The sequence below is a fragment of the Sinocyclocheilus grahami genome, unplaced genomic scaffold (genome assembly GCF_001515645.1).
Source record: "Sinocyclocheilus grahami isolate Dianchi unplaced genomic scaffold, SAMN03320097.WGS_v1.1 scaffold622.1, whole genome shotgun sequence".
In the NCBI taxonomy this organism is placed as follows: Eukaryota; Metazoa; Chordata; class Actinopteri; order Cypriniformes; family Cyprinidae; genus Sinocyclocheilus; species Sinocyclocheilus grahami.
This window is the reverse complement of record NW_015505801.1, coordinates 532,201-550,230: the sequence shown is the minus strand read 5'-3', so window position 1 is coordinate 550,230 and position 18,030 is coordinate 532,201. Positions and strand designations below refer to the sequence as shown.

General features: G+C 37.9%; 3 protein-coding genes across 3 annotated transcripts in view; 1 reads left to right on the top strand and 2 right to left on the bottom strand.

The window, feature by feature from the left end:
- Nucleotides 1–214: 214 nt before the first annotated feature.
- On the bottom strand, nt 215–5,728 carry chrng (cholinergic receptor, nicotinic, gamma). The gene is made up of 12 exons (XM_016241429.1): nt 5,626–5,728; nt 4,588–4,724; nt 4,452–4,496; nt 4,241–4,362; nt 3,848–4,003; nt 3,650–3,747; nt 2,395–2,595; nt 1,946–2,060; nt 1,707–1,821; nt 1,335–1,581; nt 673–806; nt 215–516 (listed from the first exon to the last, which is right to left on the bottom strand). Exons 1-12 carry the CDS (start codon nt 5,687–5,689, stop codon nt 325–327), a joined length of 1,626 nt encoding a protein of 541 aa, XP_016096915.1. The 5' UTR covers nt 5,690–5,728; the 3' UTR covers nt 215–324.
- A 2,499-nt stretch (nt 5,729–8,227) lies between these two features.
- prss56 (serine protease 56) lies at nt 8,228–16,052 on the bottom strand. Its single transcript, XM_016241421.1, has 15 exons — nt 15,897–16,052; nt 13,875–14,033; nt 13,540–13,794; nt 13,116–13,305; nt 12,644–12,752; nt 12,260–12,416; nt 11,994–12,136; nt 11,742–11,901; nt 11,426–11,614; nt 10,665–10,832; nt 10,373–10,524; nt 9,820–10,243; nt 9,659–9,721; nt 9,396–9,502; nt 8,228–8,682 (listed from the first exon to the last, which is right to left on the bottom strand). The coding sequence occupies exons 1-15, from the start codon at nt 15,994–15,996 to the stop codon at nt 8,509–8,511; spliced, it is 2,550 nt and encodes an 849-aa protein (XP_016096907.1). The 5' UTR covers nt 15,997–16,052; the 3' UTR covers nt 8,228–8,508.
- Nucleotides 15,995–18,030, top strand: part of vwa5b2 (von Willebrand factor A domain containing 5B2) — a 37,552-nt gene continuing 35,516 nt past the window's right edge. The window contains exon 1 of the mRNA XM_016241420.1: nt 15,995–16,019. Within this exon, the coding sequence (XP_016096906.1) occupies nt 15,995–16,019 (25 nt within the window). The remainder of the gene's footprint in view (nt 16,020–18,030) is intronic.

Here is an 18,030-nt window from a genome sequence, read left to right as displayed (position 1 = left end):
TCATTTAGGTGTAGAAGTTTACTATTTTTATTTTCAGGAATGCATCTGTTGAATCACTACACAGAATTAAAGGTAATAAAGAAATTGACAAGCAATGACAAGCAAATAATATGATACTCATATCAACATCTCATTAAGTTTCAAATGACTTCGGATCCAACCAACTCTGAAAACCTGCAGCACTACTAAATTGAAATGCTGAGAGCTCCTTTGCCATAGCTTAGAACAATCTGACAGCTTTTTGTCTCCAGAGTATCATCAACAAAGTCCTCCAAACTTCTGCTGGAGTTTCTCTCAGTCTATCATTTGGTTTTAAACTTGCATTCAGCCTGTGATGTCTCCAGGTGGGATTTCAGGCAGGTATTTTTTGGGGTCTCCAGGGAAGGGCTGAGATGGGGCCTGGTTAAAATGTCCCATCAGGAAGATTCCGATGGTGCCCAATATAAACAGCAGCGCCATGACGATGAAGCACATCCTGTCAATCACCCTGGCAACCAGAAACCATTCTTCATTTTCCTGCAGAGCGAGAAGAAAGGATGACTGGAATTTAGACGTCAACACTAGTTTTTCTGGGATTGGAAAGTTTAACCCCAACACAAACATCCACTGTTCTTGTGCAAATAAGAGACACTTTCAGCCTCATGTTTGGAGAATTCTGGAACAGCCACTTACACTTTGAAAGTCATTTTGGTGCTTGGCACTTTCCGCAATGTGTTTACACGAAGACACACACTGCTGCACTTCTGGTGAAGCTGAAGCCAAACTGGATTCTAGATCCGGTGCTGTGTTCCCTCCCAGACCATTTTCTGAGGTCAGACCACAAAAGAGCAAATTAAAGGCCAGAAACCATAAAAAATAAAAAATAAAATAAAAAAAATCATTATTGAAAATGTTATTTAGTTGTATTTAACATTTGATTTATTAATTATATATATATTTAATATTATATAAAAATAAGTAAAAAAGTATTTTATAGATATATACAGTATATATATATATATATATATATATATATATAATACTAAATATAGAGTAAAAATATAGAGTAAAAAAACAGTAATATGTTGAAATATTATTGCAGTTTAAAGTAAAAAATACAGTTTTTCATTTTACTATATATATATATACACACATGTTTAGGATACAAAAGAAGAGCATTTATTTTAAATATTTACTTTAAAAACTTTTCTAACCCTATAAATGTATGTACTGTTATTTTAATCAATTTAATGCATCCTTTCTGAACAAAACATTTCTAAAAATGTAAACAAATCTTACCAACCCCAAACTTTTGAATAGTAGTGTATATAATTTGTTCATAATTGCTAACTCACGTATTTTCTCTAAAGTGTTCTTCAGCAGCCCCTTTCTCTTCTTCAGTCGACTGAACATCAGCTCTGAGCGTGCTGTTCTGAACATGTATTCATCAGCCTTTGCTATTAATCCCAAAGAGCTTCGTCTCCTGCGGCGAAGCGGAGTGCCGTTGCCTAGGGCAAACATTTTAAATTCCCCTTCCTCCTGCTCAGGTGTCCAGCGCTGCATTGTCATCCTCAGCAGTCGAGGAAGGATGTTCAGCAAGACCTGATTACCCCGAAAATGGAGGAAAAAGCGATTATAGCTTCATGTATAATAATAACTTTTTCATTCCTCATGGATTGGACAAAATGCATAAAGATAGTTTAGATGGTTAGATAGTTCTGTTGTACCTTTCTGATGGTGTTGCTCATGGGGTGGGTGTTTGGAGTTCGCAGAGAAACGTTCAACACCACCACACAGTTCATCACAGTTATTGTGGTCACCGACATCACAAACATCAGATACCTGCAAAGAACACAGATTTTTCTAGAAAATGTGTGCTAGTTTTATCTTATGTTGCACACAATGAATACAAGTTGATCAGAAACTGCTGAAAAGGAGTGATGAGTGAATAAAAGCGCAGACTCACTTTCCGATGAGAGGAACAGCTTGGGAAGTTTCTGGCACTTTCTTGGCAATAAGGAACAGGAAGACAGTCTGACCGAGCAGGATTGCAATGGTCATAGTACATTTCTGTCCTCCAGCTGTTATAAACAAACAAACAATCAATTCAACATACTGATCACAAACATGCTGATGAACTGAATGATGACGTCTCCTGATTTGTTAGGTTAAAGTCTTACTGTAAAAGTAATTAATTCACTTCATTTTGATTATCATGAAGCAAATGAGTTCATGTTTATCATGGATAAAGCCATCTGCTATTGTCCCGCTGGTCAATGGCTCTTGATGACATTACTAGCCACACTTCATGTTTAATTTCTTCACCAAAAAAAAAACCTTCTACATTTGTAAGAACTTGTTGAAATAGCAAGCCGTGCATTGTGACATCTGTTAGGATCCACTATGGAGTCTGACCTTTGGCCGGCAGGAAGTAGACAAGCAACCCAAGGGATGAGAAGAGGACACAGGGCACGATGATATTGATGATGTAGAACAGAGGTTTCCTCTGGATGATGAGGAAGAAGGTGATCTCCTGGTACTCCAACTCATCTGGGCTGTATCGCTTGTTCACAACCTTCTTAGCAGGGCGGTGCTTAATAATCCATTCCCCATTCTCTGACCAATCAGGGCACAGGACAAAATGCATGTTAATGAGTAAAATGATCATTAGTGGTGTCAACTGAGGCAACCATTACTCTAAGGGATAAGGATCTGAACAAAACCATCTCACCATATTAAACTTTGTCTTTTTGTAATTAATGGATAAAACTTCAGATTGTGAGGCTTGCTGAGTTGAGATGTGATATTACTTTTTATGCAACTGTATTTATAATGGGTCAAAAACCCGTAAAACCCGTCGGTAAACCAGTTTAAGCATATGGATTTATAAACCAGTTTAAGTTTTTTTTTTTGACCCATTATGAATACAATTACATAAAAAGTAATGTCACATCTCTACTCAGCAAGCCTCACAATTTGAGGTTTTATCCATAAATTATAAAAAATGATTCACATGCCAAAGAATCCAGAAGAAAGAATATCCAGACATTAAGTTTTTCTGGGGTTTGGGAGTTAAAATGTGATATTACTTTAATTGTATATTTGTTTGTATTGTACAATAAAATGGCCAAAAGACAAACAAACTAACAAAAAAGAAAGTAGTAACCACTTAGGAAACCATTGCAACCATCCAAAACAACACACGATTTTATGGTAAAACAAGTCAAGTAAAATTACTTATCAGAGCAACTTTACAGAAAATCATGATGTTAATGTTTGTAATATATTAATATCTTAATGCCTTATAGTCGCATATATCTGGGTAATAGTATAGTTTTAAATAGTTTAAAGTTTTTTTTGTGAGATATGCTATTATCGAACTGTTGAGATAAGCAACTTTATATAAAGAGCTGGGTGATAAAATAGTTACATTTTGTCACAAAACAAAATCAGGCAGTTTAGGATTATAGTAGGCCTACATACATGATGCAACACAGCTGCACCTCCTGGCATGGATAGCCAGTTGACTGTAATTTTAGTTAATATGTTTACTAAGATTTGCAGGACTTTAATTTACAGCAGTTAAACATGGTTTTACAATTTGAATAACACGCAACAACTAAATTTTACTTGATGCCAAAAAAATAAAGTGCTATAGGAGGTTTAGTACCAGTAAAAGCTTCTGGATCAATCTCAATCCACTCCATAGTGACGTTGTCCTCATCTGACAGCATCAGTTTGATTTCATTGGCATTGTACGTCTCCGACCTGCCAAAGCAATCAGAGTGAAAGCCAGAATAAAGCTACTTGTCCTGTTTCTATGTATTTCCACCACTCAACACTGTCAAGACAGACGGATCAGCCGTACCTGAACACCATGCTGCAGTTCTGCCAGTCAAAAGGGAAGTAGTTGACTTTGATGGCACAGGAGCTTTGGTAGATGGCAGGGGGCAACCAGACCACGCTACCATAAGGATCTATCAGAGCGTTAGCATAGAGCGCCACCTCGAAACGCCCATCCACACTTCACACACACACACACACACACGAACAGGTATTTACAGGTCACATTTGATGGACTAAAATGTTCAGAATTGCAAATATGTTTCAGACTAGTTACTTTCATAATACAAATCTACAACAAAGTTGAAGATACAGTGAGATGATGATGATGAAGCAACTTTTTTAGAGTTTATTCTGTGTTTCTGCCTTTTAGATAATCTGCATAATCAAATCAATCTTTAATAATTCAGTCTCTCACTTGTTCTCCAGGCCGATGTCGGGCAGCCAGATAGCTTTAGAGGGAAGACGCATGCGTGTTATGTTCTCATAGACCTCAAACCCTGTCCTGTTGGCCCAGCGGAGACGATAATCGTGCCATTTCTGGAAAGAGAGAGAGAGAAAGAAAGGTATTTTGCTCTGAAATCACTGCTTATTTTACTGTACATATACAGAGATGTGATTAATCTTACCATCTCAATCCAAACGCAGGTGCTGAGGGTCTCTTCTTTCTCATTCTGAACATGAAAAAAAGGATGACAAATCATAGTCACATATGATATTTCACATAGATTTACCTTGTGTATACACACACATGCGGAGCTTTACCAGAGAAATGAGGTTGGTGAGGGTCATCTTGATCTTCACATCGGTGATGTCACCATGGTTCTCCATATGTCGTATGTTCTTGTTGTATCCCACCATTAGATCTCTGTGTAGAGATCCTTCTAGATTACAGATCACATCTGAAACACACAGCATGTCAATGTAATCCTTCATCAAAAAAAGTTATTGTACCTTCACTCAAAAAATAACTTGTTAATTTAATTTAATTTAAGGATAACTTTTCCACACAATTAGTTAAGGTCATTTGAAAAACATGTTTTGTTGAATATCATTACAAACAACAACAGCTTTGAAGGTTCACTGTAAACATGTTTGCTGCAATTAGTACAGAAATGTGAAGACCCAAAAATGCACTAAATGAATGCATTTAATTAATTTCCATAAAATTGAAGTCAGTTCTGTGAAAAGTGCAGTTTGTGGATTTTCCAGTGGATTTTCAGCTTTTAATTACATGTTTTCAGTTTTGGTCTTGCACCAGTTGGAGATATTTTGGATGTACGTATTTCCACCCTCTTCTATTATGTAGTGTAATGAAATTCATATATGTATTAAGCGTGACTTATGTGTCCAAATACCAATTGGGCCCACTGCATTGAATCCTATAGGGTTCAACATTCTGTTATGAATTTTTTTGTTTCTTTGTTCTTCCAAATTATTTTCAGTATAGTCTTCTTGCTGACCTTTAGTCTTGGTTGGTCTGTGTACACACACATTACATCTTTACAATTAAAACAATCTCTTTATTACTAAAGCAGATATATATTTATGCAATTATGTAATGCTCATGTAAATCAACAAAGATTTAACACCCTATTTGACAGTTCAGCATGCTGACACTCAGTTCTCTAGCTTTAACACTTCACAAAGGCAGAGTGTGAACATATAAAGACCAGTGGTGCCATAAAGAATTTGTCCGCTAGAATGAACCCATGCTGAACCACTGAAAACTTCACAAGGTCATAATCCATGCCACTTTGTGCATCACAAGCCCTCAGAACTCAGAAGAACATGCCATATTACCTGAGAATGAGAGTGATAGAAGGGTCCATAACCAGACGGTTTTTGTGGAAGAAATCAGATCCATGTCTAATATCCTCAGAGCAGCATTAGTGAAGAAGGGCTCTCCAGCTGTGTGTGTGAGGGAAACACAGTTGTTTCGGAATGGGAAGGGTTACAGGAAAAATAGGTGTGGTTCCAAACTTGAATTCTCATTGTTATTTTCAGAATGCCCACACAGTCTGTACCCATACAGTTCCTCACATTTTCAGCTGTCACTATACACACACACACACACACACACACACACACACACACACACATATCGAAGACATCAAAGAGAGGTCACTGGAACTAGTTGTTTTCTCTCTGTCTGTTTTTTCTCTGATGTCAAGCAGAAAGATAAGGTTACAGTATTTCCCACAAGTCTGTGCACAGATGGTGTCCCAGGCATGATTTGTGGAAGGATGTGTGTCATCAGCTGTCATGTGTTCATCTCTGTCTAACGATTGTCATCTGGGGTGACAAAGAGGGTCATAACACCATAAAATCCTATAAATTCCATTTACAAATTGGAAATTACAAATTTCCATTTACAAATTGGGTTGGTTTAGCTTTCAATTAGGATCTTAAGGGGTTAGTGGAGTTTTAAGCATGTTTTATGCATGAATAGACAGTTTTCTGGAATTTTTGAGTGTTTGACCAGAGCTGTGAGCTGTACTGTGGGTCAACGGGTGCTAATGGGGATCATATCCTCTAGTGTACTATTTTAAGCCTAATGGCATCTCTGAGGCATACATTTCTGACTGCTGCATTTAGTCTAATCTATGTTTTAGGATGTCTTGGAGATACATCAAATGAGAAACCTTGATACTTATCCATTTTTTCCCAAAAAGGTCTGACTAAAAAACTGTTGAAAATGCAGTCATTGTCTTTTTTTTGAGGGGAATAAAATGGTTTTGTATGAGTCATTTAATCATTCACTCAGCTGAATCATTAAAAAACACTTATTCGTTCAAGAAACATCCCTGCTTTATGTTACTTGGGGACACGAAAAAGCTGCTTCTGCTTTGGATGTTTTTAGAACTCTTTTAGCTGGTGGAACAAACAAGACAACTAACTGGTAATATACATTTTTTTTTTTTTTTTTTTACAGAACTGTTGTATAAAAACAATTTCAGCTGCTGGTGAAAATCAGAATGTCTATAAATGCCTCATAAACCGGTTCACCTCGCATCCAGTGTAAAGGAACAGATCAAATGAACAAATATAAAAACAGACAGACAGGCAGACAGACAGATAGTCAGACAGAGAGATAGACTAACAAATGAACAAACAATCTGGATGGATGGATAGACAGATAGTCTGACAGACAGACTAACGAATGAACAAAAGATCCGGATTGATGGATGGATGCTTTAATCAACATCCTTTGTTATTGAATAAACATGAATTTCATGTTTAAAGCTGTCAGAGTAAATTTAACAAGGGATCATAATATCTGATCATAGACAGAGAACTCAGAAATATCATGTGTTGCCACCCTGCACCTCTACAATCCTTTACCGATGAGTGTTGGGGTTTATTTTTAACACTTTGGAATTTTGGAATGAAGGATTCTAGACTGGTTGTTTGTTTGAGGATCAGAGATACAGGGCTCATTAATACAAAATCATTCCATATAATTCCATTAGAATAGAATAGAATAGAATAGAATAGAATAGAATAGAATACTTCGTACTGGTACTACTTGTTGATTGAGATTGCCAAGAGATGGATTAAAATGGAATTCTAAACTAAAGTATGAGAGGAGCAAGTTCATTCAATCCTGTCAATCATTACGCAACAGCTGTTTGCATCACTACTGTGTGTGACAGTTCTTCTGGCATCCACCCCCCCATTTCTGTCCATTAATAATTCCAGTGGGGCTTTTAGTACTTAAATTGAGTCTTGAATCAATCATACTCAAGGAATTATATAAACATGCAAACCCATGAAACTACAGTTGATTGGCACTGAAAGTGAATTTACATTATTCTGAATAAATCACTAAAGCATGCTTCTTATGGGGAACATACTGGGTGGAACAGACAATGAGCTGCAACTGCCAACTATCAAGTACTAATGCAGCATGGCATTTCTCAGTGTTCCTTTAGAATCCTCCAGAATCTTTTAATGCTCATTCTGAAGCCCAGAGGATTGTCATCAGCTCCAAATAAAGAATCAGAATGACGTTTGTTAGTAATGCAGGGACTCCTGTCGCGGAACAGCACAATTAGCACAGTTCCCGTATACTAAAACATCTCAGAAATTAAATCTGATCCAAACAAAAAAGCCGCCCTGAGATTCCAGCGCTGCTTTCTGCTGACAGAGATGTTCAGCTGCCATGAACTGACATGATCATAGCAAGTGCAGGTTCAGTGGAGGTAAACAAGCCTTTAAATAAGGTGATATGTCACAGCAATTTCTTCCCTTTCCCATCTAATAAATCTGAAATAGAAATGTTACATGAGAGTTAGTGACTCTTTAACTCCATTTAATTTTCTCTTTTTTAATGATTTGTTTTCATATAAAAAATACAAAGTAATACAAATAAATATATAACAAACATCAAATATAATGCAGCTCAGACAGGAGGATCAACCTCTGTCCCTGTGAAATAAGTTAAATCGGGGTGTACATATTGTCACGTCAGTCCAGTCTCTGTACACAGTGACCGACTGAGACCCTTCATCCTCCAGAAAAGTGTCAGCTGTCCTGTGATGACTCTAGAAAGAAGGTCTTATCCAATCATTTCCATAGCAGCAGGTGATGTCACATTGGAAGGTTTAGGATGTAGGATAACACTCAATGTCACGGATGCCATTTCAGCTCAAGTATGATTTCAGCAGGGTATATGGGTGTGTTTTATGTTTTGAGAGCATCAATGGCGACGGCAATGATGCGTGGCATGCTGCGATAGAACGCTTCATTCTCCAAACCCACCAAGCTGTAAAAGGTCAAAGGTCGCCCACCAACAGTGGCCTTGATCCGTGATTGGTACAAACCACGTTCATTCTTAGAATTCAGGTCAACCAGCACCTGAGATGATGAACACACTCAATGAGATATATACAGAATTAAAATACAACACAAAAACAACACCACACAAACATAACATACATTACAAATATGTGGGGTAAGTAGTTCTTTTTTTAAGAAATTGATAAATTTTTTTCAACAAAGATGGATTAAATTGATCAAAAGTGAAGGTACTGTGAAAGGCATTTATAATGTGTTTATTTTATTTTATTTTTATATTTTTTTTATTCTTTTGAACTTCAGATTCATCAAAGAACCCTGAAATATCTCAATATTAAGCAGCACAACTGTTTTCAACATTGATAATAAGAAGAAATGTTTCTTGAGCAGCAAATCAGCATTAGAATGATTTTTTGAAGGATATATGGCACTGAAGACTGGATTAATGGCTGGTGAAAATTCAGCTTTGCCATTACAATAATAAATTACATTAAAATGCACTAAAATAGAAAACAGTTATTTTAAATTGCCACATTATATTTCAGAATATCACTTTTTCAAACTGTATTTTTAATCAAATAAATGTGAGCATAAGAGACTACTTTCAAAATTACAAAATCTTACAGACTGAAAACTAAATATAATATAAAATACAATAGTAAATATGTACTTGCATTATCTGTCTGTCTGTCTGTCTGTCAAAACATGTACATAAGTATCATATTTTTTACTTGCAAATGAACTTCTACGACACTTCTGAACTTCAGACTCACCTCCTGGAAGATCATGTTTATATTGTTAGATGGAACAGCCAGGATCCAGTTGTACATCACTTTGGTGTTGCTGACCAGCTGAGCTGATTCAGTTACTCCAGAGCAAACTACAAAACACAAAGAACAAAGCCTTGAAACACACCGCCTTTAAAAACAGTAAATAATATAACTCATATTCCTTAAAATAAATGTAATATTAACCTCATATTCCTTTTCAAATCATATGAATGGATAGAAACGCTAAATCAAATGAGAAATTGTACCTTTGTCATTGGCTCCTCGTATCTGTCGCTTGTGTAGATCTCTCTTTCTCCTCCACAGGAGCTCTGAAACAATTATTAGTCTATTAGTCTGGACATTCACAAAGATTCCTGTTATTGTTTCTCAATATTCTGCTACTCAGTTTCCCAGTATTAACACTTACTTTTGAAGAGTGGTTGTTGAAGCAGGAGAATCTGGGCAGGGACAGAGTCAGAAGGTTCCAGGGTCTTGAGTTTCAGTGGTTGGGTGGAAGTTTCCACAGATCTGGATGTTGTATCCATCTGATCCTGAGATCCTGCTGTCATCACCCGACGTCCTGTGACAGTTCCTGTGCCGCTTCCTCTCAGAGCTTTATATATCACAGCAGTCCAAATGTCAGCTGACAATACAGACTCCCTAGATTTGGCACTGTTATCCTGTTGTTGTTTTCCAGTGGTGGGAATGCTGAAATCCCTTTGAAACAGTTGGTGGTCCAATTCTGGTATGACAGGAATGCGCAGTGAGTCTAACTTGGAACGCAGGGCAGCAATGGAGGAGAGCAGTGACGTGACAAGCTGCTGAAGAGGTGCTTTTTCACTGTCCTCATCCTGAAAATGTCATCAAATCACCATCAGTCTTAATTTATTGTTAACTAATGTCTGTCTTCTTAAACAGAAATGTAGTGAACATGCTGCTCCATCATATGTAAAACCTTAGTTTAAATTAGACAAGTTTACCGGTGTGAAGAGTTGTTGCTCCTGAGACAGTTCCTGTGAGTTCTTTAGTTCTTTGTGTTGATCCAGATCTTCAGCAATGCCTGTAAGATAGCTCTCCCAGTCGTCCACCAGAGGGCCCACTTGCTGGAATAGTGCTGGCTGGCCTACCTGCTCTTTGAGAATAATATGTTGGTTAGAAGAATAACAATATGGAGAATGATATATACAGTTGCATTCTGGAAAGCATTGTATATCCTCTCCTGAGCCCTGATTGGCTGTACAAGTATAGTGCAGAAAGGTTTAATGGCTCTACCTGTTTCAAGTGCACTTCTGCGTCTTCGTGTTATATGAGCAGAGCTGTACACATTCTCCACCAGCTGAGGAAGAGTCTGAGTGAAGAAGGTCAGATCAAATTTATCTCTGATACAGTCATCGGCCCTCTGAAGCAAGTCCAGCAGAGTCTGCAGAAAGGAATGCAACTCTGTAGAGAGAAAGATAGCAGACAGTAAGAAAGGCAATAGATGGAGGGAAGGTAAATATATTTTAAAATATATTAAAATTTCACTATATTACTGTTTTTACTGTATTTTTGATCAAAGTACACTGTGAGTCAAGTTTGGACATACAGTGCGTAACTAAATTTATGATCTTAAAATGTAATTTAAGCCTTTTATTTAGGATGAAAAAAATGCTTGAAATAGGTTGTGTAGAATAAATTGTGCCTACATACACATTTCTTTAAAAACTAGTTTAAATTCATTACATGATTTCAATTTCATAAAACTGAGCGAGCCTACAAGTGTCCAACATACATGTGAACTCCTTCAATGCAGTATAAAAAGCATCCCAGAATGCATTTTGTTAAGGTGCAGAGCTTGTCAAGATGACTAAATAATTCACATATTTCCATTGGTGTTATTTCATAGGTTGATGACTTTACTATTATTCTAAAATCTGGAAAAAATTGTAATAATAAAAAATGAGTATGCACATCCAAACTAGCACTTAACATTAGGTTAATTCTGTTTAAATATGTAATTCGATTTTTTTATTTCAACTTTCTGGATAACTTACGGCACTTCTTAAACTGGCTTTGGCATTTGTCCTGAGCGAGACGCTGGCAGGTGGAGGGGTCGAGTGTCGAAGAGCAGGATAGTGTGTAGAAGTGGCAGAGTGTGGTGAATTCTGACATCTGCTGTTCTTCAAACAGCTCAGTTGTCTTAAGCAGCTCAGGACATGTGGGCTCCCGACTCCCAAAGGACTCTGGAATTTGAAGAATGGAATGTATTTGTGGCTTTTCATCAAGCAGAAAGTGTGGGAGGGTTTAAACTCACGGTGGTGGAGATATTCTTTGTTTCAGTAGTGTGTGCAACATTGTTGAGCAACTCACTCTGTATCTCTGTAATGACCCAATCAGAGAAGGCGGTGACCCGTGTGTAAACACCAGGCTTTCCCCTCTCCCCACAGCCATCCCCCCAAGAGGTGATGCCAAAGAGCTGAAACCGTCCCGATAAACGGTCCTGGAAGATCAACGGCCCTCCGGAATCACCCTGTACACATGCAAGGACACAGATTCTAGTCAGATGATTGTAAAGCAGGTGTAGCGTTTATAAAGCAAGCTAGTATGATAATGTGGAGATACCTGGCATGAGTCGGTGCCTCCAGACAGGTACCCAGCGCAGAACATGGTGTTCGTGAGCAGCTCCTTCCCCAGTGCACTGAGACAGGTGGTCTGAGACAGCAGTGGCACTTTCGCCTCCATCACCACATCTGCCGAGGGTCCGTCTACACACATACAGAGAATCAAGACAAACATCAATAAGCAAACACATCACAGCATTTGAAGCAAATATTGTGTGATATTATTGGGCTCTTTTTCTAAAATATGAGTTATGCAGATTCTTTTACCCTCATACAGAGAGCCCCAGCCGGCCACCAAACAGGGAGTACCAGCCGGTGGATCGAGGTCAGAGGGCAAGCAGACAGGTGTGACCCGTTCAGACAGAATTACTGGAGAACTCAGCTCCACCAGAGCAATGTCGTTATTAAACGTCTTTGGGTTAAACTACACCAAGAGAAAAGAATTGGATACAAGAGGGACATATATAAAAAATTATATATATATATATATATATATATATATATATATTCTAAACAAAAAATATATAAATATATATGTGTGTGTGTGTGTGTGTGTGTGTGTGTGTGTGTGTATGTATATATATATATATATATATATATGGTAAATTAATAAGTGGAATATTGGACTGGTTGCGTTTTTGATGTGTTTACCTTCGGATGAGTGATGATGCGATTGACTTTCATGATCTGCTCATCAGGGTCAGTTTTTGTGCGGTCAAACTCTCCCACTACTGCGGTCCAGTAACTCTCACTGCGGCTCCTACTTGGGGGAGATCAATTTGAGACGTTCACAAAACATTTGGGTACATTCACAAATAAAGCAAGAAGACACAGCACAATATATAATCCTTTTCAGAAAATGGTGAGAACAGCAATATGATCAAAGACAGTGCCGTGGTTCATTATTTTTTAATGTTATGGCACATTTAATCACTGTCACAAGTGTGTGTTATTCTGGTATTTTACAACAGCTTCAAATGTTGCTCATTCAAAAATCCATCTGAGCAAAATAATCTCATGTTCTCAGTACCAATACAAATAGCAAGATTTTCAAGTGAAAAGGCAACAAGGTATCCCATGTAACATTAAATGTAATTATGTAGATATGTATTTGTGCTTTTACCCAGCAAAGCAGTGGGCGGCAGTGAGGACCCAAGAGTTATCAACCAGCACGCCCCCACACATCAGAGCCCCGTCCAGCCGAATGTTCACCAGCCATGGCCAGCTGCCCAGAGGGGCAGGAGATCCCCCCATGATACGAGAGCGAGGCTGTGTCAGGTTTTGCGAGACAGAGAACCGCTGGCCACACACAGCTACATAAGGGAAGTTACATCAATAAATAGAACTCTTGCAGTAAAGTAATCAATTTCAAAGCTGAAATTACTTTAAAAGGGACCTAATACCTTTATTATATATATTAGTTCCCCTGAAGTCCATTGACAATCATAGTCAAGGTTTATTTTCGATTACATTTTTTTATTTTAATTATGAAGATTATGTAAGATTATGTTTATATGAAAGTTCTGAGTTACGTTATTTTGTTTTACCCTGTGCTGTGGTCTGTGTGGCCGGCTCCAGGTTCTGCATGGTGTTGAGCAGACTGCACTGCAGGACACGAGCGCTGCAGCTCTCTCCCATGACTCTGACGCACAGGTCTTTGTTCACCTGTGCAGGTGTGCAACGGCGTTTGTAGAAGCCACAGGCCTGACTCAGCAACCAACTCCTCTCTCCTTCATCAGCTTCCTCCTGAGCGCCAGAGATGACCTGACAACTCGGGTCTGACTGTGTGTCCTCTGGAGAAGCTACGGAATTACCACAACCATCAGCATCCGTGTTTAAAGTCAGAGTCCTAGTTATAAAGCATTTGTTCATTCAAGCTTACCACAAGCGCCTTTTTGCTGTCCACAGTCCTGAAACAGACAGGGCACACACCCTCTGCAGCCTGCCTCGGCCTTGTTGCGCTCCGATACGGCAGCATCTACGGCAGACAGAGCGCGGGACAGAGCGGCCTCCATCACTACTGTTCCTCTATCAGACAGAGCTGCAGAGAGAAGCAGAAAGAGATGTAAGCAAAAGTGAATAGATGCCTCAAAACAACCAACACAAAGCAAATCTAAAGAAAACATTAAAAGTAGGTATAAAGAAGAAATATGAGACGTTTAACCTCAGTGGAGCAGAAAATTGTGTTGACTTGGTGTTTATGTGAATTAGAGAAGACATAGGTTTGTCATACAAATGTAATATTTTTGTTTCAACAATAAAAATGGTCAGATATGCATACAAATACAAAAATTACAAGATAGAGACCCAGCTAACAAAAATATGTTCTAAGAATGTTTGCTAATGTTACCATTAAGCTTCTGAATGTTCTCTGAACATTCAAAATGCCCAGTTTTTAAAAATGTTTTAAAAGCATTCTTCTTGAAATGCGAACGCTAAGAAAACATTAAGGGAACATTCCATTTTATCATTTTGCAAACATTATGGTAATGTTACTTTTGAATGTTCTCTGAACAATTCATGAATTCCATGAAATATGTACAAAGTTTTTGTCGTTAAATAACATTCTGAGAACATTATTAAAGACCAGATAACTTTTTTATTAGTATTACTGGAGAGAACCTTGCAGAAACGTTAGCCAAAGCTCTGAGAATGTTCCCTGTTGTTAGGTGGGGAGAAAACCAACAATTGCACAGAAAACAAACAGCCTGAATATATTTCTTCAGCAAAACAAAATCCATGACTGGCTGTGATAATACTACATTTATATATAAAAAAATATGAATGCAGTATTTTATTAGTCATGGTTTTTCCATGAGGACAAGTGAGCAAACTCAGAGCAGTGCTAAAGACGCCAAACACAAAGTTCAAACACACCGATCCACATTCAGCCGTGCACTCTTCTCTATCTCCCAGAGAGCGAGAGAGACTTCAAAGCTGATTGAGATCTTAATTAACGGCCTGAACTATGGCCTCTGTGGTGAGTGACTACGCTAAACTCCTGAACACAGTCTCACTGTGATGGCACACAGAGTCGAGGACTGATTCTTACCAACAAAAATAATGTTTTATTGAAAAACATATGGAGTCTATATTGAAAATACTTAATATTTACACAGATCTGAGATCTTATATCTCAAAGAAAAGAGATCACTTTAAAACTATATAAAAACATTATGCAAATCATTTGATATGCAAATCATATTTACATTTATTTAGCAGATGCTTTTATTTAAAAAAAATAAAAAACAGCACTAAAGAATGCTACAAAACATACAAATTATTATAAACAGACAGAAATATTGTTAATGTTGGAATATAAAGTTTCAAGTTGACCAGAAAGTACAGTCTAGTACAGTGAAGAAGCATGACTCTGCTTTAGATGGAAGAATCTGTATGATGTATAAATGTAAATGTTTTTCGAAATATAACACGCTTATTTAGTAACAGTCAAAAAGTTTACTCTTAGAGAAACAGTTTGTGGGAAATAATAATATTGTCAGATTATTAAGAGTTAAAGCAAGCTGTTGGAGCTCTGACATCAATGTTCACCATTATTGGAAAGGCTGTTCATATTTTGGTTGCAAGTACGATTTTTTTTTTTTTGTGAAGTTCTACTTTTGCAACTCTTTTGCAACAAGTTTATTGAAAAGAAAACAGCTAAGCTTAACAATTAGGTTAATTTTGGACATCACAGTGAGTTTGCATCTTCTGCATCTACACTCTCAGAAAAAAGGTAGCTGTTAATAGGGAGGTCACTAAGGTACAAAAGCTAAAAGGTACACTTTGTACCCTGTTTACCCCTAAATGGTACATGTTAGTAGTTTTTGAAAGGGTACCACCCCAGTGACAGTTTTGTACCTTTAATGTAGAAGCAGCCAAAACGTCCGAATACCTGGCCTACCTTTAAGTGTGCTCTGTGGCATTCTGTACACCTCTCTCAACGGTGGCGCCCCACCACACCAGCCAATCACCATCAACAGCAGCAGTGACATCACACCCATGATTCCACTTCACCTGTCCACAGGTGAGTCTTCCAGTAGAAAAACTAATTTTCTAACAGCTTCAAGAATTTCCACTTTTCAAAAACACAGGCACACGGACACAACGCAGCTTCTTTTGCATCAAGGCAGAAGTGTCTCCCACCTCCTGGCTGGCTTAGCTTTCTCCCACACTCCCTCTCAGAGGATGTGTTAGTGACAGAAGCTGATGGAACAATGGAAAAGCATGCAGCAGCCCTGCAGACATATGCAAGAGCACTGGACTTCTCTCTGAAGGGGTGGGCATCAGGGCCAATGCACTCCCAGTTGAATTCATCAAGACGATGAGAGCAAATCACGAGGAACTTGCCAAGGCTGGAAATGTTCTGTGGTGAGAGAAAAAGAGGGAAAGAGAAAGAGAGCTGGATGGGTAGGGGGCGGGTTGTTTGAATTCATTAACGTTAGAGGGAGACAGAGAGGAGGGGGCAAGAGAGAAAGAGAGAGGGAGCATCTGTCATTCAGCCAATCTCTGAATGAGAGCATTGTGCTCCTCCCTGAGAGTTCAAAGCGAGCGAATGTGGCGATCACAGGCACGCCGACCTCCTTGATCACTTTCACGCTTTTATGTGCTCCATTAAAATATTGTCAGTTCAGATCATTGCATCTTTCTCAGCTCAGCATAGCCTCATTGCATAAAAACATACAACATTAAAAAACAACAGCTCATCGTTTGTTTACTCGTTACTGGCCGAGGGTTCGTAGAAAAGTTTGTGTTATGTGCCCTAATTTGTTGGACAGTCACAGAAGTTGCTTTCCAAATCTTTTTCCAAAAACTTTTTCAGTGACATTTAAAAAAGCAAATTGAAGTTCAATGTTAAAATCAAATTGGTCCTTTCGCAATAGTTGAGAGACTAAATCAAATCAATCAAATGCTGAGCTCTGCGTTCATAACACTATGACTAAATCATGACTAAATCATGTAAATGTAAGTCTAAGAGCTCTTGTTGTTTTCATGGGAAATGATTGACAACTTTATATTTGGATGAAAGCGATTACTTGACATCTATTTGATTGGGCTGCATAATAAATGCAAAACAATAAATAAAAAATAAGCATATTATTTGTTAATCAGTACAATAAACTATTCCCTCATAATAATTAATAGATGGATAGCTTACATTTTTTAAATTAGAAATGTAAACAATCATCAGACAATAGCTTTTGCCAGTGGTTCGCAACCTTTTTGACTCCTAGGCCCCCCAACAATATTCACACGTCCCATGACTTTTCCAGTTTTACATGATTTACTGGGTAAGGATTTAATTTTTTTACTCACAATTTCTACTTGATAAAATATTTTAATAGCTAGACAAATGTATATCCATTATAAAAAATATTATAAAGATTTTATTCATTTACATGACTTCTCCAGGTCTAGAAATCACACTTTTTTTTATTACTATCTCACTTATCCAGGTTTTTCAAGTGGAAATCCTGGCTCTTCATAGAGAGAGAGAGAGAGAGAGAGAGAAACAGTTGTTGGGGGGGGGATTTATCGCTTTGGATAAAAGTGTCTGCTAAATACATAAATGTTTGTGCCATCTTTAAAATAAACACCACTTGGTTTGATATTTAATGCAATGACATTACTACACTGAACAAAATTATAAACTCAACACTTTTGTTTTTGCCCCCATTTGTCATGAGCTGAACTCAAAGATCTAAGACTTTTTCTATGTACACTAACAAGTGCGAGATGAGCAAAGTGAGGCTTAGTGGCCTGATTCATGAAATAATGACACATGACAATCGAATGACTGTTCTTCCCTCAAATAAGGCGGGACGTGGAAATCAGGGCAAAGTGAAACATAAAGGAGCGAATGCACAGCCAGAGACGCTCTTCAGTTCATCAGAGCTAATGAACGATCATTTTAGGCTGTCAAATGGTATCAGGTTCGTAGCGTCTCTTTGAAGTGGACTCATGACAGGCTTTGTGACAAAGTGTGCAGAGATTAGCGAGTCCAACTAAAGGCCAAGACAGGAACACTGTGTAATGTA